Below are 27,736 nucleotides of genomic sequence, written 5' to 3' on the forward strand. Positions count from 1 at the left end.
CCCATGTTTGAAGATGCGGGCTTGCACATTCCCTGTATAAAAGGGCATCAAGAAAGATCTTCCCTTTCTCCTCTCAACAGCTCGAGGCAGAGATCTGTCTTTCTTTATGTTTACTCACTGCAAAGCAGGTTGCACTGGGTAGCAGCCACCCAGCCTGGCTGTAGCAGCAAGAGCACATGGAGCCAGGCTGTGTAAAAAGGCTCTGCCATGGGCAGGGGTCCATCTTGGCTTCTCCCATGGACAGGGCAGCCCTGGCAGCCCCCATGACCTGCTTTGTTTGAATTCTGCCTTAACTCTGTGTGGCAAAGATATCTCTTAATTACTCACTGCTAAAACTTGGAGTTTAATAGCTACTTAGAGGCAGAACTTGGATGGGAAGAAAGGGTTTATAGACAAAAGTTGGTCATTGCTTGTTAATTAAAGTCTGTCTTTTCTCAGGGATAATTAGTGCAGCACTGGCAAGAGAGAAACAAAAGTTCAGACAGAACACAGCTGAGCTGTAATCTGCTTATGTTAGAGCCTGAAATAGCAAAGGGTGTGTTTGACTTGAAGTGCTTGTCCACAGATCTTTTACTCCTGTCCTTATGGGGGAAGGGATAGCAAGCTTTGAACTGCAGGCACAACTCTAACGCTGGAATACCAAGGTATGAATGGATAACAGAAAGGTAATAGGTACCTTAGAGGCAGAGGTGTGTGTTGGATTCCAGGTGGTGGAAAGAACTACTAGATTATTAACATCTCCTTTAATATGCTGGTTGGAAATCTCAGCTACTGGGACGCATCCAGAAAAAAAGAAAAAAAAAAAAAAAAAGCGTGCTGAGATACAGAGCAACAATTAATGAGATCTGTTTGGTTTTTCCACCCGAGAATGTAGCCCTGGGGTCATGTTTCCCTCTGTGTGTGTGTGTGGAGGTCTGCCCTTACAGCAGTGGGCTCAGCTGGGTTCAGCTGAGGTACCCACGGTCACCTACACCGGGGCTGCTGTGCCCTCACTGTTCCTCACTCCTGTCCTGGGAGACGCTCTGGCAGGAGCCTTTGTCTGCCCAGGGCTGGCTGAAGGATTTCAGTGTAGGCATGAGAGAGAGCTGGGATGCCAGACTGCAGATGGGAAGGTCTGTGTAATGCAGAAGGAATTCCAAGCATCTTTTTGGTTAATTCTGTTTTTTAGAGGACTGTTAATGTGGCTTGATGGGAACTTGCGTGTTGAGTGCAGCTTAAGGCTCCTTGAGTATTTCTAAAAATGGTTTTCTGAAGTTTTCCTTAAAATGTCTTTAAATTGACAATTATTGTACTTAAGACAACTCAAAAAAAACCCCAGTCTTTTTACCTTTATTATTTTCACGAAACTATTGATAATACTTTGGCAAATACTCTGACATTTAATCTGTTTTACACCTAATGAGAAAGAGCCCCAAGTCCATCTGATTCAATTAAGTTCAGGCATTCCTACTCAAGGACTGAATTTTACTGAACTTAGTATACTGTACTGAAAATACTTTGTTTTTTTAACAAGTGCTTTGATTTTGTAAGGGAATACTTATTTCCATTGTATTTTCAAATGCTACAACACTTCTCTGCAGAAAATGCTGGTGCTATTTCCAGGACACCTGGAAGGATTTGGGATAGTAGGTGTTACTGAAGTAGTGATGGTGACATATAATTAAAAAGAAAACTACTAAAGCCAGCTTGCCAGAAACTTCAGAAATGTTCATTGTATTTGGCGCTTAGTGTCTATGAAACTGAATTTGGAAAAATATCTGAAGGCACTTTATATCCTCTGAAATGTTCCATTACCTTTTTTTTGTTTTTCTCACCTTCCTACAGATGCTTGTTTTCTGTAGTGGTTGTTCAGGTTAGAACAAAAATGGGAATTTGACAAGCATGTAGGTGGCCTTCTCTGTGATACATATCAGCAGAGCTTCATTGTTTTCAAGACACTTATCCCTAAAACACTTAAATTTTTAAGCTGTTAAAAATGTCAGTGATCTGATCAGCTTCGGTGGCTGATGGCTCGTGGTCAGATTGTACATTCATGACTGAGAATGTCATTGTTGGAGTGTGAGTGGCAAAGAAATGCAGTAATTGGCACGAAGGTTTTTGAAAGAAATTGTCCCCTGATGAATTATTACCTGTCCAATTTCTCAAGAGGCTTAATGACTTTGCAGATTGAGAAATACTGCTGAGAATAAGTGCTGAGTATACAGGAAAATAAACAATTTCTATGGATACTGGAGAAAACCTCAAAAAACCTCATTTTTTTGATATTATGTCTTCAAATGAATTGTGTTGCATAAAATTATCTTGAAGGAGGCTTTGAATCTTGTGAATTTGGTTCAAGTTTATTTGACTTCAATGGACTAAAAAGATTTCAGTGAAACTCACTGGAAAGACTTTAACCATTTTGTTACTTTCTTAACTTTTTCTCTTCAGTTTTATTCAGCAGTGGTGTTTAGTTGGATTGTTTAGATTAAATTAGCAAGTGGTATGTTTTTTTTTTATAGGTCTGTAGTGTTGTGCAGTTGAACTGTAGATATATATAATTAGACACTTCATTTTGCTTCCATTCTACATCTTTTAGCTAATTAGTTATTTGGGTTGCTTTATTTTGCATTACCTTGTTTTCATTTGATTAAGAACACTTCTCTAAGGGTACAGAATTAAGAACATACTAATTGCACAACAATTTTGGCACGTGTAGATTGCCTCAGTGTCACCTAAGGACAGAGATTTCTCTGCTTACATTGTTGGCTCCATTCTCTTCATGCCCCGTGGGCAGATGTGTCAGAGCAGACACTGTGCTCTCCAAAATCTCTTCCTCGCTCTTGCAGTCTAGTCAGAGCTTGTTGGCAGTGTCTAATGTACCTACTCGCCCTTGGAAATGTCTTGATTTCAGCTTTTAAATGTTCAGACCCACTAGTTTGGTGAAGTTTGATGGGTTTGGAGGGTTGGTGATGGGATAGAAAGGTGACCTCAGAGCAGAGACCCCAAAGGTATTGTGAATCCAACACTGTGAGTTATGCTTGGAGAAACCAGCAAGTTTCAGCTGGGAACTGTCATGAGGTGGATGGGTAGCTGTGATGTTCTCTGCTGCCTGGGAGTAAATTTTGATTGTGGGCATTGCTGGGAGTATAAAATATTTGAGAACAATATTTCTAGGAGCAAGTTTCCCCCAGGCACTGAGTGTTCTGGAATAAACATGACTTTATTATAAAAGTGCCTGCTCTGCTCTGTGAGCAGATCAAGACATCCTTTTTTTTTGCATTTTACTTTGAACATCAGTTATTGATGTGAGGCACCGAGTAGACTCTAACCTGTGCCAGCTAACAAGGGGAAGCCAATAGAAATGAGAAATACTACAATAAACTTTTGTTGCTGCAGTGCTGACTGAAGCCTGAGTGTGTCCAAGCATGTGGTGTTCAGACAAGATACATATTTCTCTCTGTGGAACTGCTTTTCAAAGGGAATACTTGCTCTTACAAAAACTGTGGCCATAGTACAGTAAATATCTTTAGGTGTGCTCTGCCATGAGAAGAGGTGCCGGTGATATCTCTTCTGAAAGTCATGATATCTCTCTTCTACCCCACGCAGCTGTTTAAAACTTTAAGTGTATGTTTTTATTTGGTCTCAGTTAATCAAACCCCCTTGAATATACTTAAACCTGTGTCAAGGTTCATGTCCAGGTACTTAGTGGGCAGCGTTGCTGGATGTTGTGATGGTCTTTGGGCGTGGAGTTGGATGTTGCCCAAAGACAAAGTTAGGAGAGTCAGTACCTCCATGTCCATGTGCTGACACAAGGGCCAGTGCACAGGGACCTTCCCTTGGAATGGGTCTCCTACCATGAACTTGTCAGATGTTGCAAGTGTAATTAATTGGAATGAGAATATCCTTTGGCTAAGGCTGTCTTACAACACTCCAAGAAGCACCATCATTTTTTGGCATACTAAAAATGGGAGCTGGTTTTATTTTGAGGTCTCCTGCAGGAGCATTAGCTCCTTGTTGTCTCCAGTAAAACCACAGTGATCTGGTGTTCCTGTAAAGAAAAGATACTTAAATAGAGATTAGTGAAGATGTAAAGGGTAAGCATTTTTATTACGGAGGTTAGATTTGGATGCCTGTTAAAAGAATAAGCGGCACTTAAAAATCTTTAGAGAAATTTATTTTAAAAAGGTCCAAATGTCACGGCTGTGGTTTTGTGCTGTCAGAATTAGTGCTTTTATTTCTTGAAATGCTTTCTTTATTTCTCTGTGGAAGAGATGCCCTCCTTCCAGAGGTGGCAGCCTTGGCTCTACCTCAACAGCTTCTTTGCATTTAGCTTTGGATGTTGCCTGTTCTCCTCATAGGAGGAGACAGAAAGCTACTGAAGTGTCAGAGCGCCTTAAAGGGATTGAATTCTGGTTTTAATGGGCAAGATTTGTCTGCCTTTGGTTAAGAAACCTAAGCTACTGACTACTGCAAAAAAGTTAGATGTGAATTGTCAATCTTGATACTGTTCCATGGCACTTGAAGCTTGTCAAGCAGGAAAGAGTTCCTCAGCAGGTGATGGTGTGACTATCCCCAGTATCCCCAGTTGTGTAATTTAGGTGACTTCATTCAAAGTTTGAGATTTCTGTACTGTTGCTGTTGCCTGCAGAAGTCCAATTAACAATGTGTTTATGGGGACCCCAGTTTAGGGGTGGGACAGGCCCAAGGGCTGCTTGAAAAGCTGTCAGGCTTTCTTTTACAACAACCTGTCCATTATGATAACTTCTGGCCCATTTCAGGGGGTGAACTGGCTCAGTAAGAGGACAGCTGGTGGAGCTCCCCAGCATGAACTGGCTCTGTGCTGCTCCTCCCTGCTCCCCTAGTGCCTGTGCTGCTGGCAGCTGCCTGCCACCACTGGGATCTGGCTCTGGAAGTGGGACAGGATGTTTGCTTTTGTGGAGTGCAGTTGTTGAGGAAATTAAACGAAGGGATCTCTGAAAGGGCAAGGCACCTACATCAGATTAGGCCATTAAGATGAGGGTTGTGGGCATACTTTAAAGCACCTTATCAGGAGGCCTTGGGGAGGATGTGCTCCTGATAGCCAGCGGAGCTCAGAACGTCTCCTTGGACCATGGAGGTGGCTGGGGCTGAGTACACAGAAAAGGGAAATTGAAGAAACCTGAAGGAGCTGGTTTATCCAAAGCTGCAGGGCTGGAATCCTGGGGGGATGTGCAGGGGGAGGCCCTTCCTGGCCACCCCAAGGCATTGCACAGGCTCTCGCATGCCGGCAGCTGGGCCGTGCAGTGATAGATAGGGAGGAATGCGCAACATTTTAAGTGCCATAAAGCTGGATATCCTTTGCTCAGGATGTTTCCTGTCCTCAGGAATTTTTCAACAATATTATTGGGAGAAAAATCCACAAAATGGAAGTGGGGGAGGGAAACTTGTGCATTGCAGAAGATGAGCTAATTTTCCCATCTTAAGTGAAGAGAGAAGCTTTGGAAGACAGAAAAATACACACCCCTTATGTAGCAGTAAACCACCAGCATGCCCAGTTGCACATTGAATGTTTAGTAATTTGTATTTATTGCTGTCAACAATGTACAGGAATTAACCACTAGTTTCTTATAAAAATGAGACTTTGGAACACTGTTGTTTAAAATGCTATTTAATCCCAAAGAGGGCTGAGCCTTGGGACAGGGATAGCCAGAGCAAATCTCTCCTGACTGACTTCCACCAGGCTCTGTTGCATGTTTTGCCTTTGCATTCATTAATGAATAAAAGCCTAAATCATAAAGCGGGATTTAATTGGTGATTTGTGATCTGGTTAATCCCACAGTGAAAGTAAAGTGTGCTTAGCACTGCTGCCACTGCTCCTCCATTGACGGCGGGGCCGCCGCCGCCAGGGCAGCAGAGAAGTGCTTGTAGCTTCCTGCTAGGAAAATACCTTTGTGAGGCTGTTTGTATATGCTTCCTTCTGTAAACTTCAGATAGAATTCATAGATCCCATGAATGTGGCTGCGTGTTCTGGGGTAGCTGTTGTGAACAAAGACCTTCAGCTATTAAATACAATGAGAATTTATTGTTTACCGTCTATTTTCCTGTTTGTGTGTGTGTTTCTAGCAACAAGTATTTTCATAAAGGATTCATTTTCCTGTAAGTTTCTCAAACTTAGCAACATGTACTTGGCAATTCAGTAAAACCTGTGGGAGAAAGGCAATGTAATGAAGACGTGAGGCTTTAGTGAAGTACCCTGTTCCTATCTTCCCTGTGCTAATAAAAAGTGAAAAGAATTTGGTAGGTGTGTGGCATTCTTAAGGTTTATAGCTAGAATTTGTTTTTTCGAAACATGAAGATTATGCTGTGTGTTAAATTCAACCCATTTTCCTTGCACCCCCAACACCCAAGAGAAGGTTCAGTGAAAAGGACACTTGAAACTCACCATGCTGAGATTGCGCTTTTTGAGGCCGGAGTAACGTGTTATAACAGAAATCCAAGTTGATGAGAACATTTTAGTCGTGATGCAAAAATGATCTGGAATCTCTGGTATGCGCCAGTGGCAGGAGCTGTGCTCCCCGGAACGTGTGTGAGGCTCTGGCATGGGGTGTGCTGGGAGTCAGGGCTTAAGGACACTCTGTCAGCCCTCACAGGGTTTGGTGGCAGGTCAAATCCAGGAAAAAAAGAGAGAGGGAGAATTTGAGATTTTTCTCTTGACCATTTTAGTAGTTCTTTGAACTTGCTTATTTCTGAGCGGTGCTTAAAGCATTCCAAGGGTTTTAGGATAAATGAAGGTATTTATACCCGTTATGTAGATGAATGTGTGTATATATATATGTGTGTGTGTATATATACATGCCTTGTGACTTGTGAGATGATAGCAAAACTCTGTGATTAGATATGGGAAGAGTAGGACCCTGAATGAAGCCCACAGGAGATAAAATTGCCAAGGGAAGCTACAATTTATTGTACTGATATAGAGTGGCCTGACACTGTTGTACTGAACAGAATCCACCTTGTTTTTGGTTTTGGGACACTGGTATGTGTTGAGATACTGCAGTTTGGAACCAGCAGTGACTCCTATGCATCTGTTCTGCATGTTCATATCTTCTTGCCACTGATTAGGTTTCTTGAATTAATGTTTTAAAAAATCTTTGTGACCTCTACCTTGTGTTTGACTGATTTTAACATAATGTGCTATACTGATTTTAACATAAGCGCCTAAAATAAAGACTTTATCCTTTGTCTGGCATAGCTGTTTGTATTTGGGATGGCGAGCTCACTTGCTGTAGTTCTACATTTCAGTTTGCCAGTGACTGAGTAACTTGATGACAAATGTAGATCCCTGTTACAGTATCAGTTACAGGTCTGACAGCTGGTGTATAATGTTTTACTGCACTACATTTCTTTTCCTATACTGATTCTTCCTAGAGGGAATGGTGACTTCTGAGAGTGAATTGCCCTTCTGTTAGCTGGTTGGAAAATCCTAAGTGTCTGTGATGTTAGATAGTTCCACATTTCTGCATTTTTTAAAATCAGCTTTCTGTTACTCTTCAGGAATTCTTAATCCTTTTAAAGCCTCGATGGTGCTTCAGTATTAATGCTGTAAGCACAATGCAGTCAGGGATTGTACAACTGCTTTTTGTTTATTATTAGCCCAAGTACTGTATCTACAGGTGGGAGGTTCAACCCATACTGTTTGTCATAAGTAGTAAATTACTAGTAACAGAATGACTTTCCTTAATTTGATCAATTCAAGAAGTGTTCAAAAAAAGTCTTAAAGAGTAATGTACCATGACATGTTCTTAATAATAAACGTGTTGTAATCTGCTCAATTTAGGTGAATATGGATAGCTCATCTGTTAGTTCAGACCAAGTACTCTTTTGAGATTTCTGTACCACTAATGTATATCCATCAGAAGGGGGAAAATCAGAGCAGCTCTTCAGCTTCAGATATAAAGACAAAAGTTGTAACAAGTTGAGGTTCTGATGGAAATAGTGGTGAATCTTGTTCTGTACTTCCTTGAACAGAGAGGATGCTGAGGGTAAAGCAGCTGGTAGTTATGCTGAATTTCAAATTACTAACTTGTGAGTATTTAAAACTGTGGTGGACAGTGATGACTTTCTGCAGAGCTGTAGCACTGACATAGATGTGTTGTGCTCCAACAAGCTGTGTGAGCTCTAAGGTATCTCTGGCACCTGTGGGATGGTGAGGGGCAATCTGTGATTTAGATTATTCATAGCAGGGCTTGGTGAGGCCACACCTGGGAACACAGAGCAAGATTAGAGAAAAACCTTATGGTTGAAGTTTTATCTGGGGTAATGGAAAAAAACCAGTCCAAATTCATTAAGGATGAGGGAATTTCCTCAGTGAGCACCAGGAGGAGGATGAGGTGCTGAACAGGTGTTTGGTATTGTGGGGATTCTCTGCAGCATGCACCACTGCTCATGTTCTCATCAGCAGGTTAAACCTCCCCTGAACACCCTTGCTGTTTTTTTTGTACCAACCTGGAGTTATGATTAGGAACTAGAGAGACAAAAATGGGAGGAGGAATATGTTCACATGAGAGAGAGTGGGAGTGTGGGTTGTTTTCTACATGGGTCTATTACTTTTGGGAGTCTTTATAAGAATTGTTGCATGGACATGTCATCTTCCTCCCCTGCCCCAGGAGTAATATGCCATGGTGTAGGTGGATAATAATATCAGTTTAACTTATTTTTTAGACCAGATATTAACATGTCAAATGATGACAAAGTGTCCTCCCCTTAGAAACTGGGGAATAAATGCAATCTGCTGGAATCTCTGGGACCTGTGAAGGCTTTAGCTGGGAGAACAGCTGGTGTTAAAGGGTAGGTGTTTGTCATTGATTAACTGTGTACTGTATTGTTAAGGTGGGTATCTGTGTGGGCTCTATGCTGCCAAAATGTGACCAAACTGGGTCAGAATGTAAATAGTAAAGAATTGAGATTGTGCTGTACTTTTGGTGATAACACCTGGGTGTTCCAGCTTATTCACACAAACTGAGTGTGCCTCGATAGAGCTCCCCTGAGAGTAAAATCTGGTCAGGCCATGTGTCACTTATATCGTTCAGGTAAAATTGAGCACAACTAAATTTGTCGGGGAAGCTTTTTTCTTGCTCAAGTCCAGTGCTAATGCAGTCAGAACCCTGCAGGCAGACTCCTGCATTTGCTGATATTCTGATGTTTCTGCCTCCACTGTCAAAGAATTGCTGCTGTCAAGCCACATTGAATTTTTGAAATTTATTTATATACATATATACTATATTTGTATATTTGACCTCGACTCAGTGGAATGTTCTTTGCTTCCTCAGGATTTCTGTGAATTTTTCTTGCAGTAGGCAAAGTGAGATGCATGTCCAGGAAAAGCTGAAGGCTGTCAGGGCATGTGGTGGTTAAATGGTTTATATTTATGAAAGATACTGTAGAAAAAAAAAAACTCCAGAGAATTAGCCTTTCTTGTAGTTTGTCTTTTTATCACTTGGCTTTTTTCCACTTGAGTTATGAGATGGGTTTTCTTATATTTGAAGTACTTGTACATTTGGTTCTCACCTGTTTATTGAAATTCTATGTGTGAATTGTATATTTGTACTTTTTCCCCAACCCCCCCAGAACTCCTTACTGTTAAGGTAATTTTCCCCACTTCCATATAACAAGCCCATTTCTTGAAATTCAGATTTACATATTTTAGAATGCAAGGCTAATTTTTTCTGTGCCTCTCTGAAATACTTTAAGTTTTGAATTCTAGCTAGAATTATTAAAAAAAAAAAAAAAAAATCGGAGAAAATGGTAGGGTTTTCTTAAAAATTTCTTTCCAGAAAGCTGTGGATAGCTGTTGCTTGCTAAAGATTGTTACAGTCAAAAAGATTTTGTCTAACAAAACTCAAAGATAAGCTCTGCTTTCTTAATGCTGAGTTTATTGCTGCTGATCTGCTCTGGGCTTGTACACTGGATCTCTCCCATGTTGTTAAGTGGCAAACAGGATGTTTGTGCCAGCCTGGGAAACAGATGAAGGTGGAATGGTGTGATCTATCTGTGGGACTGGGGATGCTGTTACAGAGGCAGGGAAAGGGAAGGATGAACTCTGGTATCTCACAGAGCAGTAATAAAAGTGTATCTTAGTAAGTCAGAAACTTTTTTTGCCTCATGACAAAGCCCCACTGATGCTTAGTAAGACCAACTTCTACAGAGAACAACTTGGAACAGGCAGCCCAGGGACATGGTGGAGTCACCAGCCCTGCAGGAATTGAAAAGGTGTGTAAATGTGGCATGTAAGGACATGGTTTAGTGGGAGAAATGGCACTGCTGGGTTAACAGTAGAATCCAGTGGTCTTAATGGTCTGTTCCAGCCTGAATAATTCTAATTCTTCCTTTCTGTGTGTTCCTTATCTGTATTTGAATATATTCTAGACTCCTCTACCTCTGAAGTTTGGTAAGTGGTTATAGAAATTAATTTCTCTAGGTGTAACAAGGGAAAATGAAACTTCAGGTACATGTTACATGAAGCTTGAAAGTTGGTTTGTTTTATGCTGCTTGCCTGTTTAAGTTTTTTTTGCTTGACTGGAATATTGTCATCTAAAGGATGTGGAAAGTTCACTTGAGCTTCAAGGGTTTAATGAGCTTCATTGGAGCTGTGTGTGCTTGTATCAATAGGGAAATATAAAGGAGTATGACTGTCCCCTTTTTAATTAAATACAAACTTTGCAGTAAAAAAAATATAATTTCAGTTTGCAGGAATGTACTTTCCTTTATTTAGCTCATCCTGGTTCTTATTATTGGCTTGTATGTATTTCCACATCTTTCTTTGGAGGCCCTTAGTAACACCGCTCACACCTGAAAGCTGTAGTATCAAAGTCAATAGGTGAAATATTAGGTAACTTTAATTAACAAAAACTTGTAACCTATTAATGAGTAACTCTTGTAACTGGTAGGATTGGGATTGCTGTCTTTGACTTCACCCAGGGTGGGAAGAGCATCTGCCCTGCTGGCACCATGCCTTGAGCCTGCCTTTCAACCAACACTTCTGGGTTTGGTGTAGTTTTAAGTGCTGTTGGTTTCTCAATTCATAAAACAAGCTGTTTGGTACTTAATTGTATTTATTGTTATCACAGACTAATACAATTTATTGAGAATAATTTTCATCTTGCCATTGCCTGAATGGTTTGGCAGTATGAGGATGAGCTTAGAAGGGTGGGGATTCAGAATTAAATTGGGTACAGACTACCTGAGTGCTGGGTGACCTCACCAGATTGTCTTTGCTGTATAAACAGAACTTTGTTTCACCTTCAGGCTGTGTTACAAACTGAGCCCCACTTCAGACAGGCAGCAAACCCCAAAGGTTTTCTCTTTTAAACCATTTAATTGATAATCTGAGCTTTCTAGCTATAGCAGGTGGGACATTCAGCACAGCATTTTCTGTTTAGGTAGAGACACTTTGTCTTCCCACCTTAAAGGAAACAAACCCCCCCTAGTACAGTGCGTTTAAAGATTTGGGGTTTTTTAAAATTCATTGATGCTTTATTATCATTGGAGATAAAAATCAGATACCTGGAGTAGGAGAGGCTCTTTTCTTGTAAGGTCCTGGATGCCAAAATTACTCATTCAAAAATGGAACAACGTCTTGACTTTGTGGTTTCTTTTCTGCTGGTGAGCTTCAGATCTTTGTTTATTGTAAATTCCTGTCTATCTCCAATTAGGAGAAGCCTACCTAGATAGCATACTGTCTTCATTTTCATGAAGCAGTTCAGAAAAGTAAAGAAATTCTGAAAAATGTACTCAATGCTCTGTGAAAGTAAGGGATGGTATAAGACAACTTTAACTTTTTCTCCTGATGCTGAAAAGTCATGGACTGATGGGGTTTGGGTGCTGGGTTTTGGGTTGGTTTTCTTGTTCACTGATGTGGTTTAAACACTTGGATTTTGTGAGCAGGATGATAATAACGGGCTCAACTTTCCTCCTGCATGAGAAACCTCCCCGGCAGCCCTCCAGAGGTGCTCCCTTGCGGTGGCTGCCCCATGTGAATGCCTGGTCTTGAATCCCAGGGTGGAATGGGAGATCTCAGTGGAGTGCTTTCCCACAATAACACAATGAGCCACTTTGTCAGCACGGCAGCGTCAGCCCGGAGTCAGGTTAGCGGGGAATGGCGACAGCAGCTGAGTTTGTGTTGCACAAAGGTGTGCTGAGACCTTGTTGGAAATGGGATTTGGTATGCAGGCTTTTCAAGAGCTGCAGATTGATATGATAGATAGCCTTTTTATTTTTTTTTTCCCTCTGCTTCGTAGTTTAATTAGGGGTAAAAAAAAAATAAATAATCCCCACCCCATTGATTCCAGTAGATTCCCCATTGCACGGGAGCTCCAGGAGAGATAACCAAGGTCTTTGTGGTATTATTGTAGAGAGATTATTATTTGAGAGAGCAGAGTTGAAGGGGAGGGTATTTATCGACAAATGCTGTGCTTATCAAGCTGTAACCATGATTAATACTTTGGCTATTAAATGGAGGAAGAAAGCAAATAGATGAAGCATACCTGCATACCTGTGCCTTATCTGACTTTCACCTTTGTGCAAGGAAGTCTCTTTGCATAGAGGTTCTGCCCGTGTCCCTGGGCACGTTCTTGGGCTTGCAGCCCTCATCTGAGGGAGTTCAGTACTTATGAAAGTATTGAATGTGTAAAGATGTACTCTAGTGCAAATGTTTGCAGGACCAGGGCCCAATTTGTAGACAAGGGTAGGTCTGGACTGAAGGGAATTGTTCCTCCTCACACAAATTGCTTCAAGCAAATAACAGGTTATTCCAATTGTGGTTAAACTTACTGAATATCCTGCTAGCCCATGTGACTTTTACTTGCAGATTACTTTTGTCAGAGGCAATGCAGAGTGCAGAGAAACTGAAAAGGGTGATCATTTAGTTAGAAAGTGTGCAGTCTTGTCTGTGTTGTGTAGAATGGCACTTAGGGGACCAATCTGTGCTCTAGGTGGAGGAAGGGCTGTTGGGTTACTGTCATCCTCCTCTCCTTGCCCTGGTGATGGGGGACCACAGCTGGAAGAGCTCTGTGCTTTCCTGCTGACCTGTGGAGAGGCAGATGTCATCAGAGAATCACAGAGTGGTTTGGATTGGAAGGAATCTTAAAGCTTCTCATTCCACCCCCTGCTATGGGCAGGGACACCTTCCACTATCCCAGGCTGCTCCAAGCTTCATCCAGCCTGACCTTGAACACTTCCAGGGATCCAGGAGTAGCCACAGCTTCTCTGGGCAACCTGTGCCAGGGCCTGAGCACCCTCACAGGGAAGAATTTCTTCCTAATTACATAATCTAAGTCTACTCCTGCTTTGTTCCCATCCTGTTTCAAGTGACTTTTTGTCTTCTGGAAAAGCACAGAGATGCTGAGTGCAGTTGGGATGGGAGTGTGTTGAACAGCTGGCAATTAAACAGCACTCAGAACTCTCTTAACTCAAATGTCTCTGAGGATGGACAAGCAGCAACAAATGAGTTTGAAGTGTTAATTGCTGCTTGTATTTTTGGAAGTGCATAAAATAATTTCCCTTGAAAAGAGAAAAAAGTTTGAAGTAGATGTTATTTTAAAGCCAAGTTGTGCCAAAAACAACAACACTAAAAATTATGGGGGGAAAAAAGCAATTGGCCACTCTTGTGCAAGAAGAATTAAACTCAGCCTATGGCTGCTTCGAAGAATTACTGTGAAATTGTGTGAGAATTGTGGGCTTGAAAACTTCTCTATTTTTGCAGCTCCATCCCTCGAGAGTCCCTTCATCCATTTCGGAGGAAGGTGAGGAAAGAAAGGTGTGAGAACAAAGAAGGAAAGGAATATAAATAGCAAAAATGACTAACTTAATTTTCAGATTTGAAGAAAAAGCACAGAAAAACCCACATAGTGAGGGTGGGTTGTATACAGGTTGTCTCTGCAGCTTGCTCTTCTGCCAGCAGTGCAGGCTGTAGCCGTGGTGCGTTTGAGTGTTTTGGAATTGATTTTTGAGCAGCAGATGAATTTGCTGTTCTAATACTATTTGCGGAAGCGAGAATGCTGTGGAACCATTGGCTTAACTTGTCTGCCTGTGGCTTTCTGCTCAGCCATAGCTAATACAAGCCTAATAAAAATTTTGAAGGTCTGTTTCACCCCGGTGTATTTTATTCTCTTAAATCTAGTTCCACTAGGTTTGCACATGAATGTGATGGCCTTCAGGCATTGCACACCCTAGGCGTGGGTGGTGTTGGGAGGGGAGGGCAAGCTCACTTTTCCTACATCAGTTTTCACAAGATTTCCCCCTGGAAAACCAAAGGGAAAAACCCCTTGTGGGGTGAAGGTTTTTATTGGTAAAAGACTCCTTTGTGTGCCAGGTAACTTTATTCCAATATTTCATGAGAGCTATTACCTGCTGAGTAGTTGTACTTGCCTTGTGAAATAAGACACTCCAGCATGATGCAGTTTGACCTGATACCCCATTCCTGATGCTCATTTCTGGTACATGTTTGAAGTTATTTGGTTATTCCATTTCTTCCCAAGGTTAAGCTAGCAACCAATTTTCAGTAGTCTTTCTGTTCCTGAATGACAAACATTTCCTATGAGGGGTGTGCAGCTGGTTACAGCACAAATTTGTTGTTCTTTAAGATAATGGAGTTTCAAGCCTGGAAAATTTGAGGTCAAATTTTGGGTCTAAATAAATGCAAACTACTGAAAATCTTCATATCATTACCCTCTGGATTGCTGCCTTGGGAATCTAACACCACTGTGGGGGAAAAACAATGTTAACTTTCCTTGATCCTGCGTAGAATTGAATACTGCTGATAATTCCATCTTCAGAGATGGAATGTACCCCGCACATTGAAATGTGTTGTTGTTTAAAATAAACTAGAGGGGAATAAACCCACTGATTAATTACAGTGGTTAAGTTTTGAGAGGATGTTTATGCTTTTCAGCTTGCTGGAGATAGGATCCAGCTACTGTGGCCTTGTGTCTGTGAAAATGACACAGAGAGCAAGCAGCAGGCATTTCACTACCTCTTCATAAAATGCCAGTGGATTGTGTGTATGTATTCCCTCTAATCTGTTTTCTTTTGTCATAAGAGATGTTTAGAATTGCTTGTATTTCTTCAAAATCGTTATGAAGAAGCCCGTCCGTTTGGATGCTTCCAAATTAATCTACCGTGTTTGTAATTAAACAGAGAAAGAATGTGTTCAGGTTTCAGTGGCGCTTCAGACGGATGTGATTTAACTAAACTAATGAAGGCACATCAGACAAGACAAATTCCAGACTGTTTGTGCCTTGACCAACCATCTGTGCACATACCTCCAGGTACTGCTCATGTCTCAAGAGGCTTTTCTACATGAACAATTATTACCACTCCTCTTTGGAGTGGCAAGCCATGGCAGGAGTCTCTTGATAGCAGCTATATTTACCACTCTGCTTTTCGGTGAAAATATAATTGTATTATGTATGTTTTAATTAATCCCAAATTTCAACGTGTATTATACAAAATACAGTAGGGAAACGAGGGCAGTGTGAGAGTTCCCTCATCTCTTGCACATAAATTCCAGCATCAGGAGGAATGTGCAGAAGGAGCACTCCTCATTCAGAGCCTTCCCAGTGGGTAATAGACCCATTTTAAACTCTTCATGTCTGAGAATGTGTGTGTACAAATAAGACTGTGTGTACATATTCACCTTGTGTATACTAGCAATTTTTTTCCCAGTTGTTTTTCCTTATTCAAAAGATTATTCAAAACTACTCTGGAAAACCACCCATTTCTTCAACTATATAATAACCAGCAGTAACATGATTTGACATGCCAGACTTTGATAGGGTTCTTCAATTGCACATATAACATCCTGAAAAATAACAAATAATTACAGGACTATTTCTCTTTATGGAAGAAGAATAAGATATGCTGCAGGTAATGGCTTTTGTGAATACTCATTTTTTTTTTTTTAATTCTCATTGTATTTTACCATATATCTTTTCCAAAGTAAGTTTTGGTCTAGAAATACTTGAGTCTTCCCTATTTTCAGGGCCAGTGTTTCTAAAGACGTTTGACCTCTCAGTGTGCCAGATGGAACTCCCTGTGACATGAACCTATGATTCCATATGTATTTTTTAACCATGGCAAAGCTCTTTTAAGCAATTCCTCCTTCCTCTTGTACTGATTGTAACAACACAAGTGTTTGAGGGTTGGTGCAGTGGATGGGGAAACCCTCCTGTGTTCACATTAGATGTCCAGGTGATACTGGAGGTTTTGGGCTGGCCATGCTGTTAGGATGTGTTTTGGAGGATGCAGATCAGATATCAAAAATCCTTTCCTTTCTGGGTCAGAGAACTGCCGATTTCTTAACATCCTCACTGCAGAACCTGGTCTGGCTGGGAGGAGAAGCAGTTGCCTTGTGACTGGTGGTCAGCAGGGCACTTATCAACAGACTCTGGCTTTTGATAACACCAGAACTGGCTTTGCCCATGGCTGTAAAGTGCTAAGGAAGCTCCTGCTGGGTTGGATTATTTCTCTGGCCAGTGCAACAGGCTCTGTGCAAGAGGAGCTGACCCAGCCTGTACAGCATGGAAAAAGAGGGGTTCCTGTGGTACATGTATTAATGTAATGTTAGACTATGTAACCCTGTGTGTGTACCATCTGTGTGTGAACTTTGTCATAGGGAAGTGATACGGGGTGTATTTTTAGGCTGGAAAGAGAAAGTTCTTCCATTTTAAGTTTATACTGTGTGTGTTTCAAGGTTCTTTTTATCAAGGCGAGGTAACTTCTTATTCTTTCTGCAGTGCATTCTCTTCTATTCAGGCAGAATACCCTTAAATATGCACTGCAGGAGTAGAATGTGCGTTTAGCACTGAATTTTAGTTGTATATTAAATAAACCCGGGTACGTGGCTCTACTTGGTCTTGAAAACTCTCTGTCCTTGTTGTAGTACAACTTCTGTAATTCCAGATGATTGTGATAAAAAAGCAGAACACTTTGTTCAGGAGCTTTTAATGGTCTGCTGCAAGGAAATAAAAATCAAGTCTTTGGAAAGAGCAGTCACAGGACTCAATATTCACAACTCCTCTTGCTTCTGCCAGGTTCTCTGCATTTGTCTGCCATAGCTGGAAGAGGTTCTTTGGCTTTGTAAAAGACAGAAGGTAGGAAGAAAATCACAGAAAGAAAAATGTCCTTGGCTTCCAGCCCTATAAATAGCATGAGTGAAACCTTCTAGGAAAAGTAGAATTGGGTATCTTGATGTGGTTCACTCTGCTTTTGGAATTTCAGGAAAACTGACGTAACCTGTTGGGTCATGTTATTTGACCATACATGGACATTGGGTTTTAGATAGTTACTCTTTATTCTTCTGTGTGTTTTAATTTTCTCTCCAGTGCCATGTGCAACTAATTTATGTATTACTAATTCACATATTGAATTAATTTAAGGAAATGGAGTCATCTCAGGGATCAGTAGAAGGCTGCAGTGCTGAATTGAAAATCAAGTTTGCAACAGTAATGTGCGGACATCAAAAGATTTGGAAGTTTTGTTTGGGGACAGAGACATCAAACTTGGATGGTTGTTTCTTCCTTGATCTACAGCAAAGTGGAAAGCTGTGATTTCCATATTCCTGGAGGAAACTAGACAGGGAGATGCAGCCTCTCACTCCATGTTGGCGTTGTTGTGACCTGTCCCAGCCAAACCTAGGGAATGTAGACGCACAGGAAATATCTTCTTAAAATTTAAATATAGTCAGCTTTCTAGACAAAACCCCAAATTTGAGTTAGTACCTGAAAAAAAGGCTGTGGGTTAGTATTTGGCAGTTCATATTTTAGCTAAGGAAGAATTCTCATATCCTGGAATGTGACCTGGCTCTTTGAGTCGTGTCTGGTGTTCTCTTCCATGATGTTCCCAATTTGCAGGAAAAAGGAACTGTTTATGTTCAGCCCTCACTTTCTTTGTATTAATCAGCTTTGCATCCCCTGAGGGAGGAGGAACACTAGGCTTTAGGAGGGGTGTGAAAGCACGTCTAATAAATCTATTTTAAGTAGGATGGGTGAACAAATAAGCTCGAAAAGTGTGTGAGACCTGTTTCCAAAGGGTTTGGCTTTGCAGTGAAGTCTGCCAGTCTCATGGTGGATATTTTAACTCTGCCTGGAGTACATCTTTGTGAAATACTGCCAAAAATTCCTGCCAGTGGCTGTGCCTTGTAGCCAGTACTGCTGCTGGTATCATCTCTGATCGGGTCATACCAGATCTGACAAATAGAGGAAGCCCTTTTTATTTATGTTTTCTTATTTTTTTTGTCTTTCTCCTTTCAAGTGAGTCTAGTGTAGACACGGCTGTAGTGACAAACCATTAATAAAGCAAAAGGAATGTAGCTGCAACACTTTAAATAATGACACGTAGCAAATAAATGTCAACATATCCGTTGTTGTGCCTGGAATGGAAATATTACTAGGAAAATATGTCACTTTAAGCTATAGCATGAGGGTTTTTTTCCTCAAAATACTATTAGAGTGATGCTTAAACTGTTAAAGCTTGACTTTCAGATTCACACTAAATGAATGTGTCATTTGTTTGGAGATTGGGGTTTTGTTTTGTATGGGTTTAAAATTAGTTTCTATGAATGTTTTGTTCTTTATAAATAAGCTTTAAATGTGAATATATACATTTGCATACACACAGACCATAGATACATAAATAACTGCATGTATAGCCAGAGTACTTGGAGGTACAACTGGCTGTTGACTAAATCACTGTGTTTCCATTGAAACTGTTCATTCATGTGTTCTCTGGTGTTCATTATTGGGCTCTTTCAGTCCATTTCTTAATCCCAAGCAGTGAGGAAATGGTTCAAAACTTCACGTATTCTCTTCTTCCTTTTTAAACAAACAGAACCTCCAGAAAGTGAAGTCTCACTGCCCCACTCCTCCTCCTCCTCCACCCCCAAATCCCAACACCTTTGAATATTGTTGTTGGGCTTGGATCTTTCTTGAAGGGAAACCCTGAAACTGTGAATTTATGAGAAGCAAAAGCTTTAGGATGTACCATCCTAACATCAACTGTATCTCAGGCTTCTTGAGAGCTTCTCTTCAATAATTGAGTCTTGAATAAAAAGAGGGATTTAATTTAAAGGCGGATGAAAATAGATTGCCTCTGTTTATATCTTGGTGAAGTGATGATTAGAAAAGAGGTGTTTTCTCACAGATGAGAACAGTGGAAAGAGCTGTGAGAGTTGTGCTAGATTTGGTACTGAGTTAAATTAAAATGCTGGTGGCTGGAGTTCACATTGCCAGGTTTGCATATCTTCTCAAAAACAAATGTACTTTCAGTTTACTGGTTCTGCTTAGATGTGAAGGAGTCTGTTTGATGACAGTGAAAAGATAGATGTGATTCAGTCTGTGTGGGCACTGCTATCACTTCTAAATCACACAAGTGCTCCTCCTCAGGAGCTGGAGGAGCGGCTCTTGGTCAGGCTGATGTTTCTGATCAGGAGGCTGTGCAGGTGATGAGATTGCAATGAGCTCTGGACAAGGCTGATGAAAATGAAGACAGTGTATTTCAACGAAATGCATAATTTAGTTGTTGAACTAAAAAAACAACAAAAAAAATTGAAGTCTAGCAGCATTTGGGGCTGAGGGGATTTAAGATTTGCAGCATCCATGGAACGGGATCCTCTGACCCTGGTGGGGCTTAGTCCTTAATCCCCACTGGAGCAGCTGAATTAAACGTCTGCTTTACGGCTCTCTAGTTGTGTCCCATGCTCTTTGCCAAAAATTCCCTTTTCTGTACTCTGGTGTACTCTGATCATCTTGTGCTCACTGATCACCTATGCTGCCACCTAAGTCACAGCATGTTTTTTTTCTAACTTGAATTTGAGATGTATATGAAAATATTCAGGATGACTTTGGGATTCTCTAGCATGAGGGGTACTAAGGAGATTGTTCACCACTGGGCACGTGAGGTTGTTTTGCTTAGCAGTTGTTGTGCAGAAGTCTAGATAAGATGTGATGAGATCATCTGTTTTATTCCCTAGAGCTGGTTTACTGCCTCATAAACCAGCACAATGATACCCTTAACACTGAATTAAGACTTGTTTTTACAAGGCAGCTCCTCATGGTTTTACTGATGCTCATGTATCTCATCAGTTCGCTGTGAAAGGGGGGAGGGTGTCCTGGAAGTGATGTGTGATTTTTCACAAGTCCTTACATGATGTCATCATTTTCTGTTGCCCTTCCTAGGACGGGGTGTTCAGAACATTGAGGATGTGCTGTCCTTTCTGCTCCAGCAGAAGCCTTAATCCTTTTGGGTCGTGATTAAATGGAAATCAGGTGTCTGATCTTTGTTTTGTAGTGGCAGTTCACACTGTTTACAGGGCCCTAGAAAGAAAATAAAGGTGTTTGGCTTTGAAGTGTGGCTATTGAGTGAAACTGCTGTAACATCTTGACCATGCAGGTGATGTAGTTCCAAGAGCTGTGGCAGCAAGCAGGATGGTGATTTAAGAGCAAAACTCTTAAGTGTCTCAGAACCTGAATATTTCAGCAGTGAGGGCTGAGGTTTATAATTGTGGGAAACAGTGGAAATCTGGCTAGCTGGTTTTTGGAATTCTTGCATGGAAACTTGACTTTCCACGCTCTCGATCTAACAGTTAAAACTTTGTTCAGAGCCTTGAGCTCCCGTACGCCTCCTGTTACAAAAACAGGGCTCCTGCTTAGGCTCCTGAATTGGCAGAACAACCTTCTGAAGGTACAGCAGGGTTTTTTGCAGGGTCCTTAACTGATGTCTTCTCTTGCAGGAAGTCTGTTGAGGAAAATTCTCCATGAATGTACGTCACAATGATGATGACCGACCAAATCCCGCTGGAGCTGCCGCCGTTGCTGAACGGGGAGGTGGCCATGATGCCTCACATCGTGAATGGCGATGGATCACAGCAGGTCAGAAATGGGCTGCCTCAAATAAACTGTTTCTGGGTCAACAAGATGTTTTCAAGATGTGGAAAACAATTTTCCGTAGTGCTAGGGAGTGCAGAGTATTTCCTGGGATTACGCCTGCCTTTACACTGAAAAGACATTAAAAACAATGATTAAAGTAAATTAAATTGAATGTATTTGTTTGCACGTGTGTTCATTGAAGTAAAAATAGTGGAATTGAAACAATGGGTATAAATGCTGCACGTTTGAGGGCTTTACAGAAAGTTAGTCTTATGATTTGCTTGGGCTCACCCTTGTCCAGCCATCTTAGTAGCATTTGTGGTGAGATTTTAAGGTTTTAAAAATGCTGAGATGAGAAAAAAATGGAAGTAAGGAAAGAAATGGAGAATAGCAGTGATGTCTGCTATTATTTGCTTACGTCACTATACCTTTCCCAGTAGGCCTGTGTACTTACCCTGTGCTTTATTACAAGAAGCAGATGTGAATTTTGAGTCGGTTTTTGAACAGAGGCAAGATCGAAGTTGCTTTTATTTTTTTTTTGGGGGGAGATACTCTCCAATAACCTTAATCAGAAGTTGGTGGAATGATCATAAGACCACAGTGATGCCTTCATGTCATAATACACTCTGGAGGTTCAAGCTGGTGGGTGGTGAGTTCCCAGAAATGTCATCTGGGGTCAAGGTGTCTCTTTGGAGAACGTCTACCCTGGCAGTATTTTTGTTTTGCTCAATTTGGTTCTCTCCTCACATGAGAAATTTCAGCAAAGTATTGTAATGAGGGTAGAAGTAAGCTGTCCTTGAATCAGTATAAAAGGTCATTCTGTTACTTCTCGTTCCCTGGATCATTTGTTCCTCCTTCCAAGATGTGTTTTGAGTTAGACAAACCTAAAGAGGAAGAATAATTTCTGCTTTCCTGGTGAGGTTCTAAGTCTTTTTGGTTATCTGAAATCTCATTATGACGTAGATTTTCACTATTGGGATTAGTTGTTTGGCTTTTTAAAGTAATTTTTGCGAAGTGTGCTTTGACATGAAAAAATAGAAAAAAATGCTTTTAGTGGCTATATTTACTAAGTCCAATATTAGTACACTTAGATGAAGGAACAGTCTTATTCATACTGGAAAGGATAATTGTTCTTGAAGTGCACACTTTCTTCTTTGCTGGAAACCACTTACCAGGTCACGCTGTCCTGTCAGTGGGTCCTTCTGTATTACAGAAAGAATAAGTGAATGTTCTGAATTGCCCTCCTTTGAGATGGTGCTCTAAGCCCAATATTTCAATTTCCCCATCTTTGATGATTCAGCAGCCTGGCTTGGCAGATGCCTCTGTTGCCTTTAAAGTAGTTTCTCAGCTAATGTTTTGCATTAAAAAGATTTGCAGGTGCACTGGAAGCACATTGCTTCTTGCTTTTGCTGTTTTATGCAAGCACAGCTCAGTAGAACAGTTCTGGGCCAGGTCCCCCTTCTGTGTGTTTGCTGGATGATGCTTTTAGGTGTCATCTCATTATCTCTTGAAGTACCTGTAGCTGAAATACCAGTTTTCCATGGGACTTTTCTGGCCTCTAGTCTGGATTGTACCCTTATCTGTTGCAAAGCTTAACTACCTCTGTGCTTTATTGTTTTCATCCTATTCCTGAAGCTTTAGGTGATGTCTTTGTTTTTATAAGTACAGTTGTAAAAACGGAATGAAATCGGAATAAATGCTTTGTTTGATCTTTGCAAATGAACTATGGTAATTGCTCTTAACATGGTTTGTTGTCATGTGGAAACAAATGTTAAGTGTTTGTTGAAAGAGATTTATTTTAGTTACTTGTAAGGTGGGAAGAGCCTTCAGGATAGATTCGCATAGGAATGACTTCCTTAAGAAAGGTGGTTTATATGACTCCATAAATAGGTTCTAGCTTTAGGAGGACACACATTTATTTACAGGGTGTAATTACAGTCTCCATTAGAAGCTGGTGGTGAGAAAGCATCCTAGCAGAGCTGGTGGAGGATGAGGTGTGTGGAGTTTTCCAGGCTGCAGTGCCTCGAGCTTTGGGGCTGACAGAATGGAGGTTCTGATGGGCTGCTCTGGGCACTCTGGCTGTTGCTCACCCTTATGTGTTACTGGATTTGTGAAGCCTTAGCTGTGCCAGCAGCAGAGAGCTGCATTAGGAGCTGTGCCTGGAAATGCTGAGCTCCAGGGAAAAGCCCTTCCTCAAGAGACCCGTTCTTATACACGTAGAATAAAGCAGACTGGAGCTGGTGAAGCGCCTTGGCCTTGCCAGCAGCCAGCTGGAGAGTGATGCAAAAGGCAAATTTGCCAGTGAACAGGCCTGCAGTCTAAGGCAATTGCATGGGAACATTCACTTGCTTTATCTTCCTGAGAGTAAGGGCTGCACAAGGCAGGACAAGGAATGTCTCTGCCTGCTTGACAGTAATCCCTCTCCTCTGGACTACCCAAAATGGCATTTCTAGCACTTGACTTGTTTTTTTTTTTAGTTTCCCACACTTTATTTCCACTACTGCTGACTGTGTTTAATGCTTTCATGTTGCTTCCAGAGCTGTTTCTGCTTCTAATCCACTTGTAACTCCTTAGGGGGTTCAGGGAGCAATAATTAACCTTTTGGTCTGAGAATTTCAGTGGTTTCCTATAGGTACTCCACTGCAAGCTCTAAAAAGCTTGGAGTATAAAGTGGAGGGGCAATCTAGCTGTGCTACAGCACATCTGTACAGAATGTTGGGCTAATTAGTCAGGGAAGTTTTATTTCAGCTTGGTTCACTCATTGCACCTGCAGAGGTGCAGCAGGTTTTCTGCTTGCCTGCTCTTTGGAAAGCTGTGTTTACCCAGTCCTGTGGTTTCAGCACTTGGCTTAAGCTTAGGCACTGCACATAGTGCTGTGTGTGCTTGTTCTAGTCTTTTAGGGTCACAGGCTTTAAATGAGGGAGACAAGAGTACAGCTGAATGAGGAACAAGATTTGGTACTTCCCTGTAGCATAACAAGTCTGCTGTGCACCTTGCAAACAACTGAAAGCACTTCAGCTGGGTTTTATATTGAGCCACAGCATCTGAGCCGAGTGAATGAACTTTCTGCCAAAATTTAGTTATTATTTTTTTATGCTTTCTCAATTTATTAATTTATTTTATTTTTACTGCTTCTTTGACATGTGTGTTTTAAGGTTTGATAAATTAAGAGGTTCAGGATCTGCCACTTGTGGGTTTTGCCCTACAGAGCACTTGTGGTAAACTGACTGAATTGCTTCATGCCTCTATTAATACCTCCATTTTTTGTCCAGTCAAAAAAAAAAAAAAAAAAAAAAAAAAAAAAAAGTTTAAGCCAAGACACTATTTTGGAAGTATTTATTTTTAAAAAGTCAGTTTTATTGTTTAAGATGTTGCATATTCCCTGATTTTTCTTACTGAAGAGATGCTGAAAGTGTTCAGCCTGCCTGCTCTGTGTGACTGAGGGATGTGTTCCTGAGAAGAGTATTGCACACAGAATGGTGCAAGTTCCCTGGTCATTCCTATGGGATGCACCTGGAAATTCATTGGGATCTGTGGTACAATCTTTTAAAGTAGATAACAGAATGGATACAAGTGATTGTTTTGTTGTTTATTTTCTTTTCCCAAAAGATGGAATGCATTTCGTAAGTCATGTGCCATAGAAATTGTAAATGCAGTAAATTTTAATGGTTTAAAGCATTTGTGAGGAACCTGTGGCTGGAACTCGGGTGTTGCCTATGATGTTGTGCTCCCCAGCTGTATGAAGCATGATATATCTCATGGAAGGGAAAATTCACCACACTGGAAAATGTTTAATGTGGAGTTTTAATAGGCCTGAGCCCTGCAAGTGGCTCTTTGACCTTAGTGAGAAATATGTTCTCATAAGGGGGAAATACTTCAGGTGAGCTCTGGGACTGAATTGCACCACATGGGTTCAGGTGAATGTCATCCTACTCACTGCTCTGAGAGGCCACAGAGCAGGTGGGGAATGATGGCCTGTCTTGAATGGGAATTTCCTTCTGTGGACTAAAACTCTTGCATAAATAAACCAGTAGAGTACAAAAGTGATAAAAGTGTATGCCCTTGGTCCTTAGCAGGTGGCATTTCTGCCTTTGTATGAAAGTGTTTCCCCATAGTATATATCATTTTATATAATTGAGTGGTTTGGATTGGAAGGGACATTAAAGCCCATCTCTTTCCACCCCCTGCCATGGGCAGGGACACCTTCCACCAGACCAGGCTGCTCCAAGCCCTGTCCAACCTGGCCTTGGACATTCCCAGGGATCCAGCAGCATCCACAGCTTCTCTGGGCCACCTCTGCCAGGGCCTCACAGTAAAGAAAATTTTCCTAATATCCAATCCAAAACTTCCCAGAGTCACATTATTTATTTCTGAACCTGACCTTATGCCTGCATTAAATTTGTGGGCACTTCGTTAGTCTCTTCCCCTGGCCATGAGACTTGGACAGTGGGAGCAAGGGAGGCACGAGTGACACGTGCTTGGCTCGTCATGAAAACTTATTCTGGATATACTCTCTGGGATTATAAATATTTATAGTAGCTATGCAACTTAGTAACATTCATCACTCAACAAACATGACTTTCAGTAAAACAGAATGACATTCTTAAATGCAAAGTAAATGCAAAAAGAGCATTATGGAGATAACAAGCTTTCTCTGAGGATGCAGCAGGTATGGCTGGGCTTCAGCACTGAGTGGATTAAACTGCTAAATTAAACATCCAAGTACTTTTCAGGGAAAAGTTGTGTTGGTGTTGTGCTGCTGCTGCTCCTAGCTGTCACATGCTCCAGCTTTTTGGATGGGAGGAGGCCAAGGACTGAAAGTGGTCTGGGGTGATCTCGGACATGAGACCACACCCTTGAGATGCTGCCAGCCAGCACTGAGGGCTCCAAGTGACCCTTCAAGTTCTTCTCCCCTGTTGCCATCTCATAACTGTGTGTACTTGTTATGATGAATATTGGAAGAGGCATAGCACAACTAAAGATCGTCTGGATTTGTTTTCATTAAAATAGAGACGTTATCTTAACACTTTTTTATTGCTTTCCTCAGATTTTTTAATTAAAAGCTTTAGAAATGAGGCGTTCTCATGAAGATCCCTTGTGTGAAAGGAAAGAGGGAAGCTGCATTCCAGGCTGCAGAATATGGTTTTGTTGTTTATGGGGACGTGGGGAAAATAAATCATGGAATTAGCTTTAGATACTTAGTGTGTATGTAAACAAAAGAAGTTGCAGTGTGCCTTGACGTTATTTGTCCCAGGCAACTGGGACAAGTCAGGGGTGTTGGCTGGAAGGTGCCCCATATATAACACTCAGTGTGTGCTTGCTTTAATGGTTTGGCCTCAGCTCTGCATGTCTTTGAGTGCCTTTGCAGTTGTGAGCTCTGGGGAGTTGTGTGCAGCATGGAGGGACTGGATTGTGGGATGGATTATTGGGAACACCCCAGTTACTCCAGTTTTGGGGAGGGAGGGGCTGGGGCTGGGTTGCAGCCTCTGGAAGGCTCCTACCTGAGGAGTCTGGTTGCTGCTCCTGGGTCTGAGGCTGCTTTGGTTTCATGTCCTCCCTTTGTGCCCAGCCCTTGCTCCACTGTTGACCCACATCAGTCACACCTTGGCTATTCCTGTTTGCTCTTGATATTGCTGTCTTCCCCCAGCAACAGCCTGTAAATGTTTTTGTCTGCACCAAAGGTGGCTGATTGGAGCATCTGTCAATAAGGAGTTATTTCCATATGTGTAACATTTTAATAGAAGCTATTGTAGATAAGTCCCAGGCTGTGCCCACAGGCTCATGATGGGGGGACAAAGCTGTGTGGCTGCTGCTCTACAGGAAACAAATCTGTTGCTGGAGCAGTTTGTCTTTAAACCCTATGTGGTTGGGCAAGGATGATGCTGCTTCATTTTGACCATCACAAGCAACAGCTGTGATTGGGGATATCACCTTTTCTTAATGCAGAACCCCAGGGAATTATTTTTAAGAGACAACTGCAGGTGTGCTAATGTGGATACTTGTGCTGATGATGGATTCCTGGGACAGGAATTTGTAAATCTTCCAACTCTGGGGTCATCAGTCTTAGTTAGGGTCTCTATTTGGAGGAGCTGGACCAAGTTTTTCCAAAGCTGTAAAGGTGTGCAAGGGCTTCTGATTTAAGTTAATCAAATTTGTTAGTAAATAACCAACTTTAGGGCTGTTGGTTTAGACACGTAATGCAAATTAGCTGATGAAATATTTCTATAATTCTTGGCCTCTGTGTTCTGGTTTCTTGTTTGTTTTGGATTTTTTTTTATTAAGCTGGATGACACTGCATTGCTCTGCGCTTCTTTTGACCTGCTGCCCATGTCCCGTGGTGGATAATTCACGCCTATTCATAGCAGAAGAGCACTTAAATGCTGTCACTTAAATGTTGATTGTTCGGAGATTAGGGATGGAATGGCTTTGTGCCTTTTATCTTTTCTGAACCATTTATTGTGCTCTGTATGCTGGATCAGGTCCACCCTGATCAGTGCTCCCTGAGAAGTGATTGTTGCAGACAACATAATGGCTTTCATATGTCATTTTCTGATTTTCCAGCTTGTGCTTTAAAAATGTTGGTGGAATAATGGGTTTCTGTAGGATTACTGTAATTCAAAAGGTCATCTAGGTAATAATTATCTTATGCATTTGGCTTAAGGAATTCAGAAACACAACATGAATTCAGATTGTCTCCTTCCAGATTGAATGATTAAATTCTGCATGCAGATGTCCCAGAATATAAAGACCAGACCTAAATGTAAAGAGAGCTTTCACAAAAAAAGATGTAGATTAATCTTGGTGCAAATTGAAAATTTAATTTATATCTTGATTGAACTTCTGACAAAGCAGTTAGC

General features: G+C 41.3%; 1 protein-coding gene across 3 annotated transcripts in view; it reads left to right on the top strand.

The window, feature by feature from the left end:
• The window catches only part of FNDC3B (fibronectin type III domain containing 3B), a 187,141-nt gene that overhangs the window by 16,947 nt on the left and 142,458 nt on the right, over positions 1-27,736 (top strand). For 2 of the 3 annotated variants that reach the window (XM_083868442.1, XM_083868443.1), the window contains exon 2: positions 20,744-20,882. In XM_083868442.1, coding sequence (XP_083724568.1) covers positions 20,772-20,882 — 111 coding nt within the window. In that variant the 5' untranslated portion in view covers positions 20,744-20,771. Of the gene's footprint in view, positions 1-17,084; positions 17,109-20,743; positions 20,883-27,736 lie in introns of those variants that run through there. The other variant, XM_083868444.1, reaches the window with a different exon arrangement.

The sequence above is a fragment of the Zosterops lateralis genome (assembly GCF_965231275.1).
Source record: "Zosterops lateralis genome assembly, chromosome: 10".
NCBI classification, from domain to species: Eukaryota; Metazoa; Chordata; class Aves; order Passeriformes; family Zosteropidae; genus Zosterops; species Zosterops lateralis.